At 44.2% G+C, this 14552-nt stretch overlaps 1 protein-coding gene across 1 annotated transcript; it reads left to right on the forward strand.

The window, feature by feature from the left end:
• Window positions 1-347: 347 nt before the first annotated feature.
• Window positions 348-14533, forward strand: LOC129867134 (WAP four-disulfide core domain protein 1-like). The gene is made up of 7 exons (XM_055940330.1): window positions 348-925; window positions 12485-12683; window positions 12821-12904; window positions 13005-13145; window positions 13228-13278; window positions 13370-13435; window positions 13602-14533. The coding sequence occupies exons 1-6, from the start codon at window positions 815-817 to the stop codon at window positions 13432-13434; spliced, it is 651 nt and encodes a 216-aa protein (XP_055796305.1). The 5' UTR covers window positions 348-814; the 3' UTR covers window position 13435; window positions 13602-14533.
• Window positions 14534-14552: the final 19 nt, after the last annotated feature.

Raw genomic sequence — 14552 nt, forward strand, 5'->3', positions numbered from 1 at the left:
ATGTCCTAGTTTGAGAGGGAACATGCTATTTCACAGACGAGTGGCCCCTACTCTGGATCACGCAACATGCTTTTATTCTTTCTGGTTGAATGCCTACATTATCCTCTCAACATACAGCCTATTCAGGAATGCATAGTCATGGCGCTCCCAGTGACTTTCTTTCAGTATATCATGCATTTCCTATTCCCACAAGTTAGTCATTATATAAAATGTATGCATACATAGTTAATACTGTAATATGAAATACAGATTTGACTAAATTCAGTAACCCCTTTACAGTATACTGAAAATCTTTCTCTCTCTCTTCCCCTCCCTCCTTTGAGCTCCCTCCTCCTTCTCCCGCTCGCTTTCTCCTTCCCTCTCTCTCAGTGAAAGGCAGACATGTGCTTGCCGTGCCAGCAGACCGATTTAACCCTCTCCTCAGAATAACTAATGCACAGACAGCTGGCTTTCCCTCCTTGACTCCCCTAACTATCTCCCTCTTTCTTTTCCCTCCACAGTGGCTCTATTCATTCTTTCTCCTCCTTTCCTCTCTTCTTATTTCCCCTGCAGTTTCCCCTGCTCAGACGGATAAAAATAATTGTCCTATAGCAGAGCTTGTGTAATCGCTGGCTTCACAAGCACAGGAGCCACTGCCTCAACACCAGCCCAATAAGGAATACCAAGCACTGGACTGAACACCACAGTGTTGAAGAAAAGGAGAGAACATTTTCTAAACTCCAAGGAAGAAGGATACAGTAAGGAATACAGAGAGTGACAGAAGAAGAGAGAAGAAACAGAGTGAGGAGTGCAGGAGGAGTGAAGTGTTAGGACCATGCCTGGCTGTCACATCCGTATGCCCCTGATGTTGGTGCTCTGCATGCTGGTGCTGTCCTGTGGGTCAGGAGGTGCCCGGCGGATCAGAAAGAGAGGGCTTAACCAAAAGGTGGGGTTTAGACCTGATATGAGTACCTTCACTGCAGCAATACCCTCTGTGTGTGTGTGTGTGTGTGTGTGTGTGTGTGTGTGTGTGTGTGTGTGTGTGTGTGTGTGTGTGTGTGTGTGTGTGTGTGTGTGTGTGTGTGTGTGTGTGTGTGTGTGTGTGTGTGTGTGTGTGTGTGTGTGTGTGTGTGTGTGTGTGTGTGTGTGTGTGTGTGTGTGTGCGAAAGAGAGAAGGTAAAGCTGGTGGACATACAATACATACACTGTTTTAGCAGGATGGCAGAGGGGTGTAGTTTGGAGGTTTTAGCAATAGCAGCACCATTGTTTCATGAATGCTGTGTAGTCCCCTGTTGTCCTCTCCACTCTGTCCTGGCTGTGTGGGGAGTAGAGGAGTGACGGACGGTCATGCAGAAGACTGAACACAGAGAAACAGAGCATGGCCATTGCCACAGAGGGGTTTCTGTAGTAAGAGCAGCAGACAGAGACAGCGGTGGAGAGAGAGATGGGAGGCAGAGAGAACGGATGTAGAGGCGCACAGGATGGAGCTCTCTTTTCCCCTCCAGAGCAGCAAAGCAGAATGAGCAGCTGGCCAGCACAGCCAAAAACATGCCAACAATCTGCTAGCATGGGGAGAACATTACAATAACCACAGCTTCCACTGCTTAGTAACACACACCTGTTTTTGTATCACATCTAGGGGGATACTCTCTGATCCTGACATGTGTCTGGACATCAAATCTAATTTTATTTGTCACATGCTTTGTAAACAAAAGGTGTAGGCTGACAGTGAAAAGCTTAGGTAGGGGTAAAGTGATAGGGGTAAAGGTACGTAGGCATAAAGTGATAAGGTATAGGTAGCAGTAAAGTGATAAGGTATAGGAAGGGGTAAAGTGATAAGGTATAAGTAGGAGTAAAGGTACAGTAGGGGTAAAGTGATAAGGTATAGGTAGGGTTAAAGTGATAAGGTATAAGTAGGGGTAAGGTGGTAGGGGTAAAGTGATAAGGTATAGGTAGGGGTAAAGGGATAATGTATAAGTTGGGGTGAAGTGGTAGGGATAAAGGTACAGTAGGGGTAAAGTGATAAGGTATAGGTAAGGGGTAAAGGGATAAGGTATAAGTTGGGGTGAAGTGGTAGGGATAAAGGTACAGTAGGGGTAAAGTGATAAGGTATAGGTAGGAGTAAAATGGTAGGGGTAAAGGTATAGGTAGGGGTAAAGTGGTAGGGGTAAAGGTACAGTAGGGGTAAAGTGATAAGTTATAGGTAGGGGCAAAGTGGTAGAGGTAAAGTAATATGCTATAGGTAGGAGTAAAATGATAGGGGTAAAGGTACAGTAGGGGTAAAGTGATAAGTTATAGGTAGGGGTAAAGTGGTAGGGGTTAAGGTACAGTAGGGGTAAAGTGATAAGGCGACAGGATAAATAATAAGCAGTAGCAACAGCGTTTGTGATGAGTCAAAAGAGTTAGTGCAAAGGGGGGTCAATGCAGATAGTCTCTGTAGCTATTTGGTGAACTATTTAGCAGTCTTATGGCTTGGGGGTAGAAGCTGTTCTCAGGGTCTTGTTGGTTCCTTGACTTGGTGCATCGGTACCACTTGCCGTGCGGTAGCAGAGAGAACAGTTTTTGACAATTTTTACACCGCCTGCTAAAGAGGTCCTGGTTGTTAGGGAGCTCAGCCTCAGTGATGTACTGGGCCATAGGCACTACCCTCTGTAGCGCCTTGCGGTCGGATGCCAAGCAGTTGCCTTACCAATAGGTTGCCTTCCCAAGCGGTGATGCAGCCAGTGGAGATGCTCTTAATTGTGCAGCTGTAGAAATTTTTGAGGATCTGAGGGAGAAGAGGCGTTGTAGTGCCTTTTCACAACTGTTGGTGTGTGTGGACCATGTTAATTGATTCTTGATTCTTAGCAATGTTGTGCTGTTATTTTTATTGACTTGGCCAAAGATTTTGATATGGTAGACCATTCCATTCTTGTGGGCTGGCTGAGGAGTATTGGTGTCTCTGAGGGGTCTTTGGCCTGGTTTGCTAACTACCTCTCTCAATGAGTGCAGTGTATAAAGTCAGAACATCTGCTGTCTCAGCCACTGCCTGTCACCAAGGGTGTACCCCAAGGCTCGATCCTAGGCCCCACGCTCTTCTCAATTTACATCAACAACATAGATCAGGCAGTAGGTAGCTCTGTCATCCATTTATATGCAGATGATACAGTCTTATACTCAGCTGGCCCCTCCCCGGATTTTGTGTTAAACGCTCTACAACAAACCTTTCTTAGTGTCCAACAAGCTTTCTCTGCCCTTAACCTTGTTCTGAACACCTCCAAAACAAAGGTAATGTGGTTTGGTAAGAAGACTGCCCCTCTCTCCACAGTTGTGATTATTACCTTTGAGGGTTTAGAGCTTGAAGTAGTCACCTCATACAAATACTTTGGAGTATGGCTAGACGGTACAATGTCCTTCTCTCAGCACATATCAAAGCTGCAGGCTAAGGTTAAATCTAGACTTGGTTTCCTCTATCGTAATCGCTCCTCTTTCACCCCAGCTGCCAAACAATCCCTGATTCAGATGACCATCTTACCCATGCTAAATTATGGAGACGTAATTTATAGATCAGCAGGTAAGGGTGCTCTCGAGCAGCTAGATGTTCTTTACCATTTGGCCATCAGATTGCCACCAATGCTCCTTACAGGACACATCACTGCATTGTATACTCCTCTGTAAACTGGTCATCTCTGTTTATCCGTCGCAAGACCCACTGGTTGATGCTTATTTATAAAACCCTCTTAGGACTCACTCCCCCATATCTGAGATATCTACTGCAGCCATCATCCTTCACATACAACTCCCATTCTGCCAGTCACATTCTGTTTAAGGTCCCCAAAGCACACACATCCTTGGCTCGCTCGTCTTTTCAGTTCGCTGCAGATTGCGACTGGAACGAGCTGCAACAAACACTCCAACTGGACAATTTTATCTCAATCTCTTCATTCAAAGACTCAATCATGGACAATTACTGACAGTTGTGGCTGCTTTGCGTGATGTATTGTTGTCTCTACCTTCTTGCCCTTTGTGCTGTTGTCTGTGCCCAATAATGTTTGTACCCTATTTTGTGCTGCTGCCATGTTGTGTTGCTACCATGTTGTTGTCATGTTGTGATGCTACCATGCTGTGTTGTCATGTGTTGCTGCCATGCTGTTGTTGTCTTAGGTCTCTCTTTATGTGGTGTTGTGTTGTCTTTCTTGTCGTGATGTGTGTTTTGTCCTATATTTTTATTTAATAATTTTTTAATCCCAGCCCCTGCTCCTGCAGGAGGCCTTTTGGTAGGCCGTCATTGTAAATAAGAATTTGTTCTTAACTGACTTGCCTAGTTAAATAAAAACTTTAATTAAATTACAATTAATTTTAAAAATCCTTAGTGATGTTGACACCGAGGAACTTGAAGCTCTCGACTCGCTCCACTACAGCCCCGTCGATGTGGATGGTGGCGTGCTCAGCCCTCCGTTTCCTGTAGTCCACGATCAGCTCCTTTGTCTTGCTGACATTGAGGGAAAGATTGGTGTCCTGGCACCACACTGCCAAGTCACTGACATCTTCCCTATAGGCTGTCTCATCGTCATCGGTGATGACACTGTTGTGTCATCAGAAAACGCAATGATGGTGTTGGAGTCGTGCGCCGCCACACAGTTGTGGGAACGGAGTACAGGAGGGGACTAAGCATGCACCGCTGCAGTGCCCAAATCATCAAACCAAACTTTATTTATATAGCACATTTCAGACATGAATGCAACGCAATGCGCTTCGCAAAAAAATAATAATAAATGAAAATAAAAACAGAAATATTTACTATACAACAAACACAAGGGAATAAAAAAATGAAAGAATAACAAAAACTGAAAAAAGCACCCTAAGGAAAAGCAAAGCTGAAAAGGTGTGTTTTAAGATCTCTTTTAAATATGTCCACAGTTTCAGCCCCCTCGGGTTCTCTGGCAGGCTGTTCCAGAGGCTGGGGGCATAGTAACTAAAGGCTGCCTCTCCATACTTCTTGGTCCTAGGCTTTTGGATAGTTAAATGGCCAGTGCCAGAGGACCTGAGGGACCTACTGGGTTCATAACTTAAAAGCATGTCTGACATGTATTGGGGTGCACAATCGTGGATTGATTTAAAAACCAATAGGACAATCTTAAACTGAATTCTAAAACTCACAGGCAACCAGTGCGGAGACGTTAAATCCGGTGTAATGTGTGCTCTCTAGCTGGTCTTGGTCAGTACCCGTGATGCAGCATTCTGTTTGTTTTGTAGTTTACCAATGGCAGGAGAGCATTACAGTAGTCAAGACTGCTTGTAATAAAAGCATGGATGAGTCTTTCTGTCAGCCTGAGATTGAAACAGCCTCACCGTGGCAATGTACCTCAGGTGGTAAAAAGTTATTTTGGTCACATTCATAATATGTGATTCAAAATTGAGCTCAGAATCTAAAATGACACCTGGTGTTTTATCTTTATTGCCCAGGATCCAGTTGCAGAGGGAGGCGTTCAGTACCAGGGTCCCGAGCATAGTGACGAGCTCGGAGGGCATTGTGGTGTTGAACGCTGAGCTGTTGTCAATGAACAACATTCTCAATGAGGCATTCCTGTTCTGTTTCTGGTCCATCTGCCTCGGCCTCTCAGGACTTTTATGTCCTCCCCAGGTGATTCTCACATCTATATTTACCATCTCATAGCTACAGCTCCATATCAATGGTAGCAATAAGGACATTAATCCCATGGGATTGGGCTGTTTCTGTGCTGAGACATCAGAACGAACAAGATTGGAAGAGGCATCCTAATTTTGCTCATTCCAGTATGTCAGCCAAATTAATTTACTAGGCTATTCCAAGATGGCTGCACTCAATACAGGTTATACAGGTCCCTCTAGTGTAGCCAGTAAATACCACTCGCTATATAAATAGGAGAAAAAAAATATGCATAACAAATACAAAACATAATATGGCCTTGGCATACAGTAAAAAAATATTCTGGAAGAAATCCACAGGTGGTAAAGTCTGTTTCATACTTGGTTTGAGTAAACTTCTGTGTAGGTCAGAGTTAATACACTTAGCCCACTGAGGCTTCGATAGGAGTTATGAACGTCAATCCCAGTCAGATTATATAATTTGAGGATGGTCTGGACATTACTGTTGTCGTGTCTTTACTACAATTAAATTAAGACTTTTTATTTTTATCAAAGATTCTCTGTAATTAGTATTAAACTGATTAATCATGTAACTGTAATTAACTAGGAAGTCGGGGCACCAAGGAAAATATTCCGATTACAAAATTATAATTTTCCTAATATAACTTTTCAGTTATTTTATATCTGATCAATTAGTCTTCGAATTAATGAATTATTTACTGTACCTCACGTTAGTCTCATTCCAAACGTTGTAAATTGTTGGTTATCTGCACGAACCCAGTCTTCACTATGAGTCATCCATACATCAATTTTCTTAAATAATTTATTTACTAACTAAGTAATTCACAGAAATGCATAAACAAACAGTTGATAGTTACAAGGAAATGATAACGGAGTTTCCCTAGTGGGCTAAACCGGCATAGCAGCTTGTCGTACAAAAGGGAAGTGGGGGTCGACTGAGGTAAGACAACACACAGTTGATAATTATAACAATTTAAATGCTAATCCTTTGCACATGAACGCTCGCTCATTCGGGAACAATCATATATATATATGATACCGAATTCCTAGCTGCAGACTAGTAATTAATATCAAAGACTTGTTCTTATTCTGTCGGTGTCTAAAAGTTTAACCACGTGGTATGGTTAAAAGATTCAGCAATCGTCTCAAACATTGGCCCTCTCTTTATCGAGGTAAGCTGGTCTGCAACCTTTGTCCTCTCGTGATTGAGAGAAAACATGGTCTGTTGAAAAATTGTCAAAGTTTAGTTAAACTCAAAAGGGAATTAGAGTTTCATTCATTAAACAGTACAAAATCACATTACACAATTTTACAAACAGTATCATCCTCACTCATTCATCTTATACAACAATTAGATGTAAACCTCATATCTGAGGCTATTATATAAACAGCGTTATGGTAATGTCGTCTTATTGTCTCCCATGAGTTTCACCAAGTTGTAACAAACGGACCAGTTCGTAGCTGGATTCTTTTATACCTTCTCTGGAACATAAATGTTGTTCGGACCTCAAGTTCTGTGAGGTGGAAGAAATTCCTTTGTTCTCTATTAAAATTCACTCTGTCTCTATGGCCATGAGGAGATCATCTCCTCCAGGAATTTACGACCTCTCTGACCACAGCAGCCTAGTTGTAGGAGACAGAGAGAGGGGGATGGTACTCGCTGTACCCAAAGAGGGCAACGTCATGACACTGTACACACCCACAGGATTATCAACTCCCCGCTGAGAGCAGGCAGGAGAAGCACCCCCACTGCTCTCTGGTGATATAATAAACATGTGATAGTCCAAACATCCATCAAGATAAAACACCATGGTAAAACAGTTAGTGCAGAAGCAGGCAGTCACCTGCATGGGTGATATGTCTCAGTCTAACTATTAAAAAAATAGCATTTGTCTGGTTACATTCCATCCTTTTATACATTAAAGTCAAAACTCGCCAGCTGTCAGTCAATCAGTTAGCCAGTCAGTCAGCCAGTCAGTGACTCAGTCAGCCTCTCAGCCAGTCAGTCAGTGTCATGGCAGGAAATCAAATCAAAGTTTATTTGTCACGTGCGCTGAATACAACAGGTGTAGACCTTACAGTGAAATGCTTACTTACAGGCTCTAACCAATAGTGCAAAAAAGGTATTAGGTTAACAATAGGTAAGTAAAGAAACAAAACAACAGTAAAAATACAGGCTATATACAATAGCGAGGCTATAGAAGTAGCGAGGCTACACACAGACACCGGTTAGTCAGGCTGATTGAGGTAGTATGTATATGTAGATATGGTTAAAGTGACTATGCATATATGATGAACAGAGAGTAGCAGTAGCGTGAAAGAGGGGTTGGCGGGTGGGACACAATGCAGATAACCCGGTTAGCCAATGTGCGGGAGCACTGGTTGGTCGGTCCAATTGAGGTGGTATGTACATGAATGTATAGTTAAAGTGACTATGTATATATGGTTAACAGAGTAGCAGCAGCGTAAAAATAGGGGTTGGGGGGCACACAATGTATATAGTCTGGGTAGCCATTTGATTACCTGTTCAGGAGTCTAATGGTTTGGGGGTAAATACTGTTGAGAAGCCTTTTTGTCCTTTACTTGGCACTCGGGTACCACTTGCCATGAGGTAGTAGAGAGAACAGTCTATGACTGGGGTGTCTGGGGTCTTTGACAATTTTTAGGGTCTTCCTCTGACACCACCTGGTGTAGAGGTCCTGGATGTCAGGCAGCTTAGCCCCAGTCATAGACTGGGCCGTACGCACTACTCTCTGTAGTGCCTTGCGGTCAGAGGCCGAGCAATTGCCGTACCAGGCAGTGATGCAAGCAGTCAGGATGCTCTCGATGTTGCAGCTGTAGAACCTTTTGAGGATCTCAGGACCCATGCCAAATCTTTATAGTTTCCCGAGGGGGAATAGGCTTTGTCGTGCCCTCTTCACGACTGTCTTGGTGTGTTTGGACCATTCTAGTTTGTTGTTGATGTGGACACCAAGGAACTTGAAGCTCTCAACCTGCTCCACTACAGCCCCGTCGATGAGAATGGGGGCGTGCTCGGTCCTTCTTTTCCTGTAGTCCATAATAATCTCCTTAGTCTTGGTTACGTTGAGGGATAGGTTGTTATTCTGGCACCACCTGGCCAGGTCTCTGACTTACTCCCTATAGGCTGTCTCGTCGTTGTCAGTGATCAGGTCTACCATTGTTGTGTCGTCTGCAAACTTAATGATGGTGTTGGAGTCGTGCCTGGCCATGCAGTCGTGGGTGAACAGGGAGTACAGGAGAGGACTGAGCATGCACCCCTGGGGAGCTCCAGTGTTGAGGATCAGCGTGGCAGATGTGTTGCTACTTACCCTCACCACCTGGGGGCGGCCCCTCAGAAAGTCCAGGATCCAGTTGCAGAGGGAGGTGTTCAGTCCCAGGATCCTTAGCTTAGTGATGAGCTTTGAGGGTAGTATGTTGTTGAACGCTGAGTTGGAGTCAATAAATAGCATTCTCACATAAGTGTTCCTTTTGTCTAGGTGGGAAAGGGCAGTGTGGACTGCAATAGAGATTGTATCACTGTTTGGGCGGTATGCAAATTGTAGTGGTTCTAGGGATTCTGGGATAATGGTGTTGATGTGAGCCATTACCAACCTTTCAAAGCACCTCATGCCTACGGACGCGAGTGCTACCGGTCTGTAGTCATTTAGGCAGGTTGCCTTTGTGTTCTTGGGCACAGGGACTATGGTGGTCTGCTTGACACATGTTGGTATTACAGACTCAATCAGGAACATGTTGAAAATGTCAGTGAAGACACCTGCCAGTTGGTCAGCACATGCCCGTAGCACACGTCCTGGTAATCCGTCTGGCCCCGCAGCCTTGTGTATGTTGACCTGTTTAAAGGTCTTACTCACGTCGGCTACGGAGAGCGTGATCACACAGTCGTCCTGTACAGCTGATGCTCTCATGCATGCCTCAGTTTTGCTTGCCTCGAAGCGAGCATAGAAGTCACTTAGCTCGTCTGGTAGGCTTGTGTCACTGGGAAGCTCGCAGCTGTGCTTCCCTTTGTAGTCTGTAATAGTTTGCAAGCCCTGACACATAAGACGAGCGTCAGAGCCGGTGTAGTTTGATTCAAACTTAGCCCTGTATTGACGCTTTGCCTGTTTGATGGTTCATCGCAGGGCATAGCGGGATTTCTTGTAAGCTTCCGGGTTAGAGTCCCGCACCTTGAAAGCGGCAGCTCTACCCTTTAGCTCTACCCTTGCAACATGAACTGGTGCTAGAGCAAGGCTGGTCTGGAGAACTTTCTAAGCACAGGGGATCTCAGAATGGAAAGTGGAGAATGGATGCTGTTGTATTACAGAAGAGATACGGATCTAAATAACATGGTCAATGCATAAGTATGACTATCATTAAATAATCAGTGCAATCCATACATCTATTTGGGGTGTACGACTATCACATTGCACATCGTTTCACTGGAGAAGCTGAGTGGTGTGCTTCCTGGAGTAGTAGGAATCAGGATGTGTCTGATCTAAGGACTAGATACAGTACAGACGTCAATGGCCTGATTACAGTTTACATCACAGTCTGCAGCCAAATAAGGTCTCTGATGGCTTTAGCCCACACTGCTGAATCGCTCAGCTTTGAAATCCCTGCCCTGGAACAAATCAATATAACAGGTCTGCCGGCATCTCTGTGGCCCAGCAGGAAGAGACCAATGACTGTAAATAAACAATGTGGGACTGAACATCAGACACATGCAGCACGGCACAATACAGGACATGGTAGGGCAGCTTGGCATTCAGACTGATAGACAGGAACCGGATATTCTACTTCCTTTGCTACTGAGATCTGAGGAGAAACCATGGGAACTGGGCAGATAATGAACCATGGTCACTGTAGCTCACGTTGTCCAAACACATGGATAATCAGCCTCACTCTTGTACTTTAAACCTGGAGTTGTCTGAACTGCATTTGTAAAGATACAGGGTGACATGAGGATGAAAGTGAATGGCCTACTTCGCCTCCCATAATCATTACCTGTAAAGTTGTAAACATGATTAGAATCCTTTTGTAGACCCAACAGCATTGTGACATGTGATTGGCTTCTCTTTGAGATACTGTAGGATAGGCTAATATAGCTCGGCCTAGAAACCCTCAGGAGACAGTCAGAAGATCTGAGAGATGATGGATCCAATCTGGCCAATGTGGACCACAGCTGCTAAAAGCATGAATTCTTTGAATGAAGAGAGCCCTGGTGACTCATCCTAAATTTAACTCTGTTGCTCTATCGATTGCTCCATAGAAACGTTAGTTGGTGTGTTGTATGGCCAGAGCGATGTGGATGGGTAGCTAGGCAAGCTCTGATAAGGTCAAAAGCTTCATTTTGAGGAAATAGAATCACTGTAAAGCGCATGAAAAATCTGGAAGTGTTACTAAGACATGGTCAATTAGCGTAAAATCAGGATCAATAACCTGACCAAGTCAGCACTGTGTTACTTTTACTGCAGTCACACTGAGATGGAAGGAAAGAAAGTAGTGCACTCGTGTGTTGCCACGCAAAAGCTACAAGTTGATCCAGCCACTGAGCCATGGTAAGACCTAGCACCCCACCCACCAGGCTGGCAGTTGACAGAGCAAATTATTTGTGGGTTTATTACAAACATGCATTTGGTGTCAAACACCAGCGCCAAACATTTACTTTCGTTTTTATGGTTGTTTTGGAAGAGCAGTCGCTTAGCCTGCCAAATAAACAGCGCAGTTTTAACGATCACGTGCAAGCCCATTATCTAATTAGTGAGAGGGGGGAAAACTCTCAGAGGGCCCCTGGCACAGTCTCTCTGTCAGGGGGAAAGGGACACCTTACCTGGGCCGGCAGGGCATCCACGTCGGATGTGAACTTGAAATTCCAGTGTCTGGTCTGGAGCTCCATGATGAAGATGGGCTTTGGTTAACATTGGCCAGGCTACATGGAACATTCACATTCTGATTAGTGTTGGCAGAGTCAGAGTGAGCCCCTCAGAATGAGACTGTGGTTGGCCCTGTACAGTAGGCTAGCTCAACTGCAACTGGAAACCGGACCTAACTGTAACTGTTGCTGTGCCAGAGCAGCTCCTCTATGGAATATAACTTGGAAAATATTAGGAAAGACCCACAAACGCTACCTCCTTAGCTCTATGTTTATAAGCACATCACATACAGTGATAACAAACCTGAATAAACCAGTGTTTGACCTATGAAATCCTCCAAGAAGTAGTTCACACCATAGGTGCATGGAAATAGTTGAAGTTTATTGAACCGAGCAAATCAGTAAGTACAACCATGGCTGTATTACAGAACTGATTATGTAACTGTGTCACAAGCTCCTTTAGAGAAAATCACAGACCACCACTGTTCAGGTGAGGTGGAGAATGTGTGTTTGACACAATCATATTTTCCTGTATCACATTCTGTTCCTAGGCCGTCATTGAAAATAATTATCTGTTCTTAACTGACCTGCCTAGTTAAATAAAGGTTAAAAAATAGAAAAAAATGCTTCCCCCTTGACTTTTATTTTTTTTTATTTAACTAGGCAAGTCAGTTAAGAACAAATTCTTAGCCTTCAGTTCTTCATCGCTCTACGTGTTTAGAGTGAAGATCAAGGTGTTTACTAACGGGCATGATATCTTAACAAACAGAAGAAGCCCGATGGAGAATGTTGCAACAAGTCTGTTACAAAAATACATTACCGCCACCTGCTGGTCAAAGGTGTTAGGACAAGCACACGTCACAATTCATCTTTGTAGGCCTACTATGTTCAAAGACTCCAGCAATCACCTACTATGTTGAAAATGACCAGGTCTCTCTATGTTTCAGCCTCAGGATAGTAGACTGCACATTTCTGTTCAAACAAAGTAATTCTGTTATCTCCTCTAAGGACTATGAGTATCCAAACCAGCAGTCCCAATCCACGCAGCACCAGAAGAATGACCGCTGCCCACCCCCACCTCAGATGCTGCCGGAGCAGGCCTGCGAGGTGCCCGGCTGCCGCTCTGACTCAGAGTGTGAGCGCCACAAACGCTGCTGCTATAACGGCTGCATCTACGCCTGTCTGGAGTCAGTGCAGCCCCCACCAGGTAAGTGCCACTGATCTAGATGACAGTACGCAAAACCACACTTATCGACCCATATGACCGCACGCATGGTATGCAGTAAAATATTGATGATATCATTAGGCTCAAACTTACCAATGATGTGTGTTTGTGTTGACCAGTGCTGGACTGGCTGGTTCAACCCAAGCCTCGGTGGCTGGGAGGGAATGGCTGGCTTCTAGATGGTCCAGATGAGGTACTGCAGGGTGAGTAGCCTCGAACATCACCATTAAAACGGACCTGAACCCTACACCATCAGTGTGTGTGTTTAGTTTACCTCTGACCTGTGTGTCCCCTGCTCTCCAGCGGAGGCCTGCAGCACCACAGAGGATGGTGACGAGCCCCTGCACTGTCCCACAGGCTATGAGTGCCACATCATCAACCAAGGAAACCCCGCCGCTGGCATCCCCAATCGGGGACAGTGCATCAAGTCTCGTGGCAACTCTGGTAAGGTCCGATTCAGTCAAACATTTAATTTAGTTCTAAAAACTGGCATAATCACGAACTAGAGGTGCTATTTCTCATCTAGATGGACGTCCCATGAGGCAAAAGTCCTACAAGGACTATAAGGATTACTTGGGTAAGTGTGGTGTTCAACTGTCCTGTATACTCCATAATTACACTGCTAGGGTCTCTTTTACATGAACATGCCTGTCATTTCTCCACTATAGGAATTGGAAGCAGCTCAAATAATGCAGTGGCCAATGAGAAACACCACCACAAACACATGGGATGAGGTAGGTGTTATTGGGATGCCATTTAGGAAATAAACAAGAGAACAGAATATAGCCTATAGTTTGCTATGACTGAGCTATCAAAGGTCAATATAACAATCTATAATAACCATTTTTATCTGACAGATAGTAAAATGCTGGTAGTCTCTTCAAAACTGTCTCTCCTCAGATCTTCAGATACCTCAACACAGAACCTCAGCTACCAGAGCCCACATATCATACCTCTCTTGACAACGGAACACAGAACCAGACAACCTCACGGTGCTTTACACTTCCCATGTCTGGCCTGGGGAAAGGAGGAAACCAAGCCTTCAGTTCCTACCTCTTCTCAAACTGGCATACTCCTTTGGTTGTAATAATGGTACAGGCAGGATTTTAAACAATACTTTGACAGATTCACACACACAGAAACATGCTTTGGTTTAGTCATGGGTAAGACGTAGTGGTGTTATGGTTGAAAAGGAGAAATGAACAAGACACAAAGCCCCTTTCTTGATCGGTCTCAAACCGCAAAACAAAAAATAAGCTTTTTTCTATACACAATATCAAAGTAGATGCACTGAAACACCCTACAACCAGACACACACTTATCTCATAGAAATAAGTGAAAATAAGGACTGTGTGCTGCTGTTGGCCCTCTCACCCTTCAGGCCAGCAGGATGAAGATCCCATAAACACGCCCAGAACCAACAACACACTCTGCTTACATGTCAATCACGGTGGGAGAGCAAGCTGGGCCTTATACCAGTATGACCCCATCATCCACACACAGCAGCTGTTCAAAGTGTTTGTATCGACTGTACATATTCCATTCAGTATATTCACTCAGTCAGTCCAAAAATGAACATTAGTATGACAGAAAGTGTGAGTGGTTAGGAATATCCATATCTGGATTTTAGTACATCAAATGGTGCTCAGTTCTAAGGCTGTCTCTTCTAAAAGAACAATAAGCTGGTCTACACGACTGAATTCCACAACTAATAAGCTAGAGGTATGAACAACATGTAACCATTTTCTATGAGGGAGACAGTAATATCCAAATGTCAAACTGGTGCTGTAATGTTGCTTTGTGTATTACAAATAAACTGTATGTTTGAGGAATGGTCTGCTATTTACATTA

Source organism: Salvelinus fontinalis, chromosome 12, assembly GCF_029448725.1.
Source record: "Salvelinus fontinalis isolate EN_2023a chromosome 12, ASM2944872v1, whole genome shotgun sequence".
Taxonomy (NCBI): domain Eukaryota; kingdom Metazoa; phylum Chordata; class Actinopteri; order Salmoniformes; family Salmonidae; genus Salvelinus; species Salvelinus fontinalis.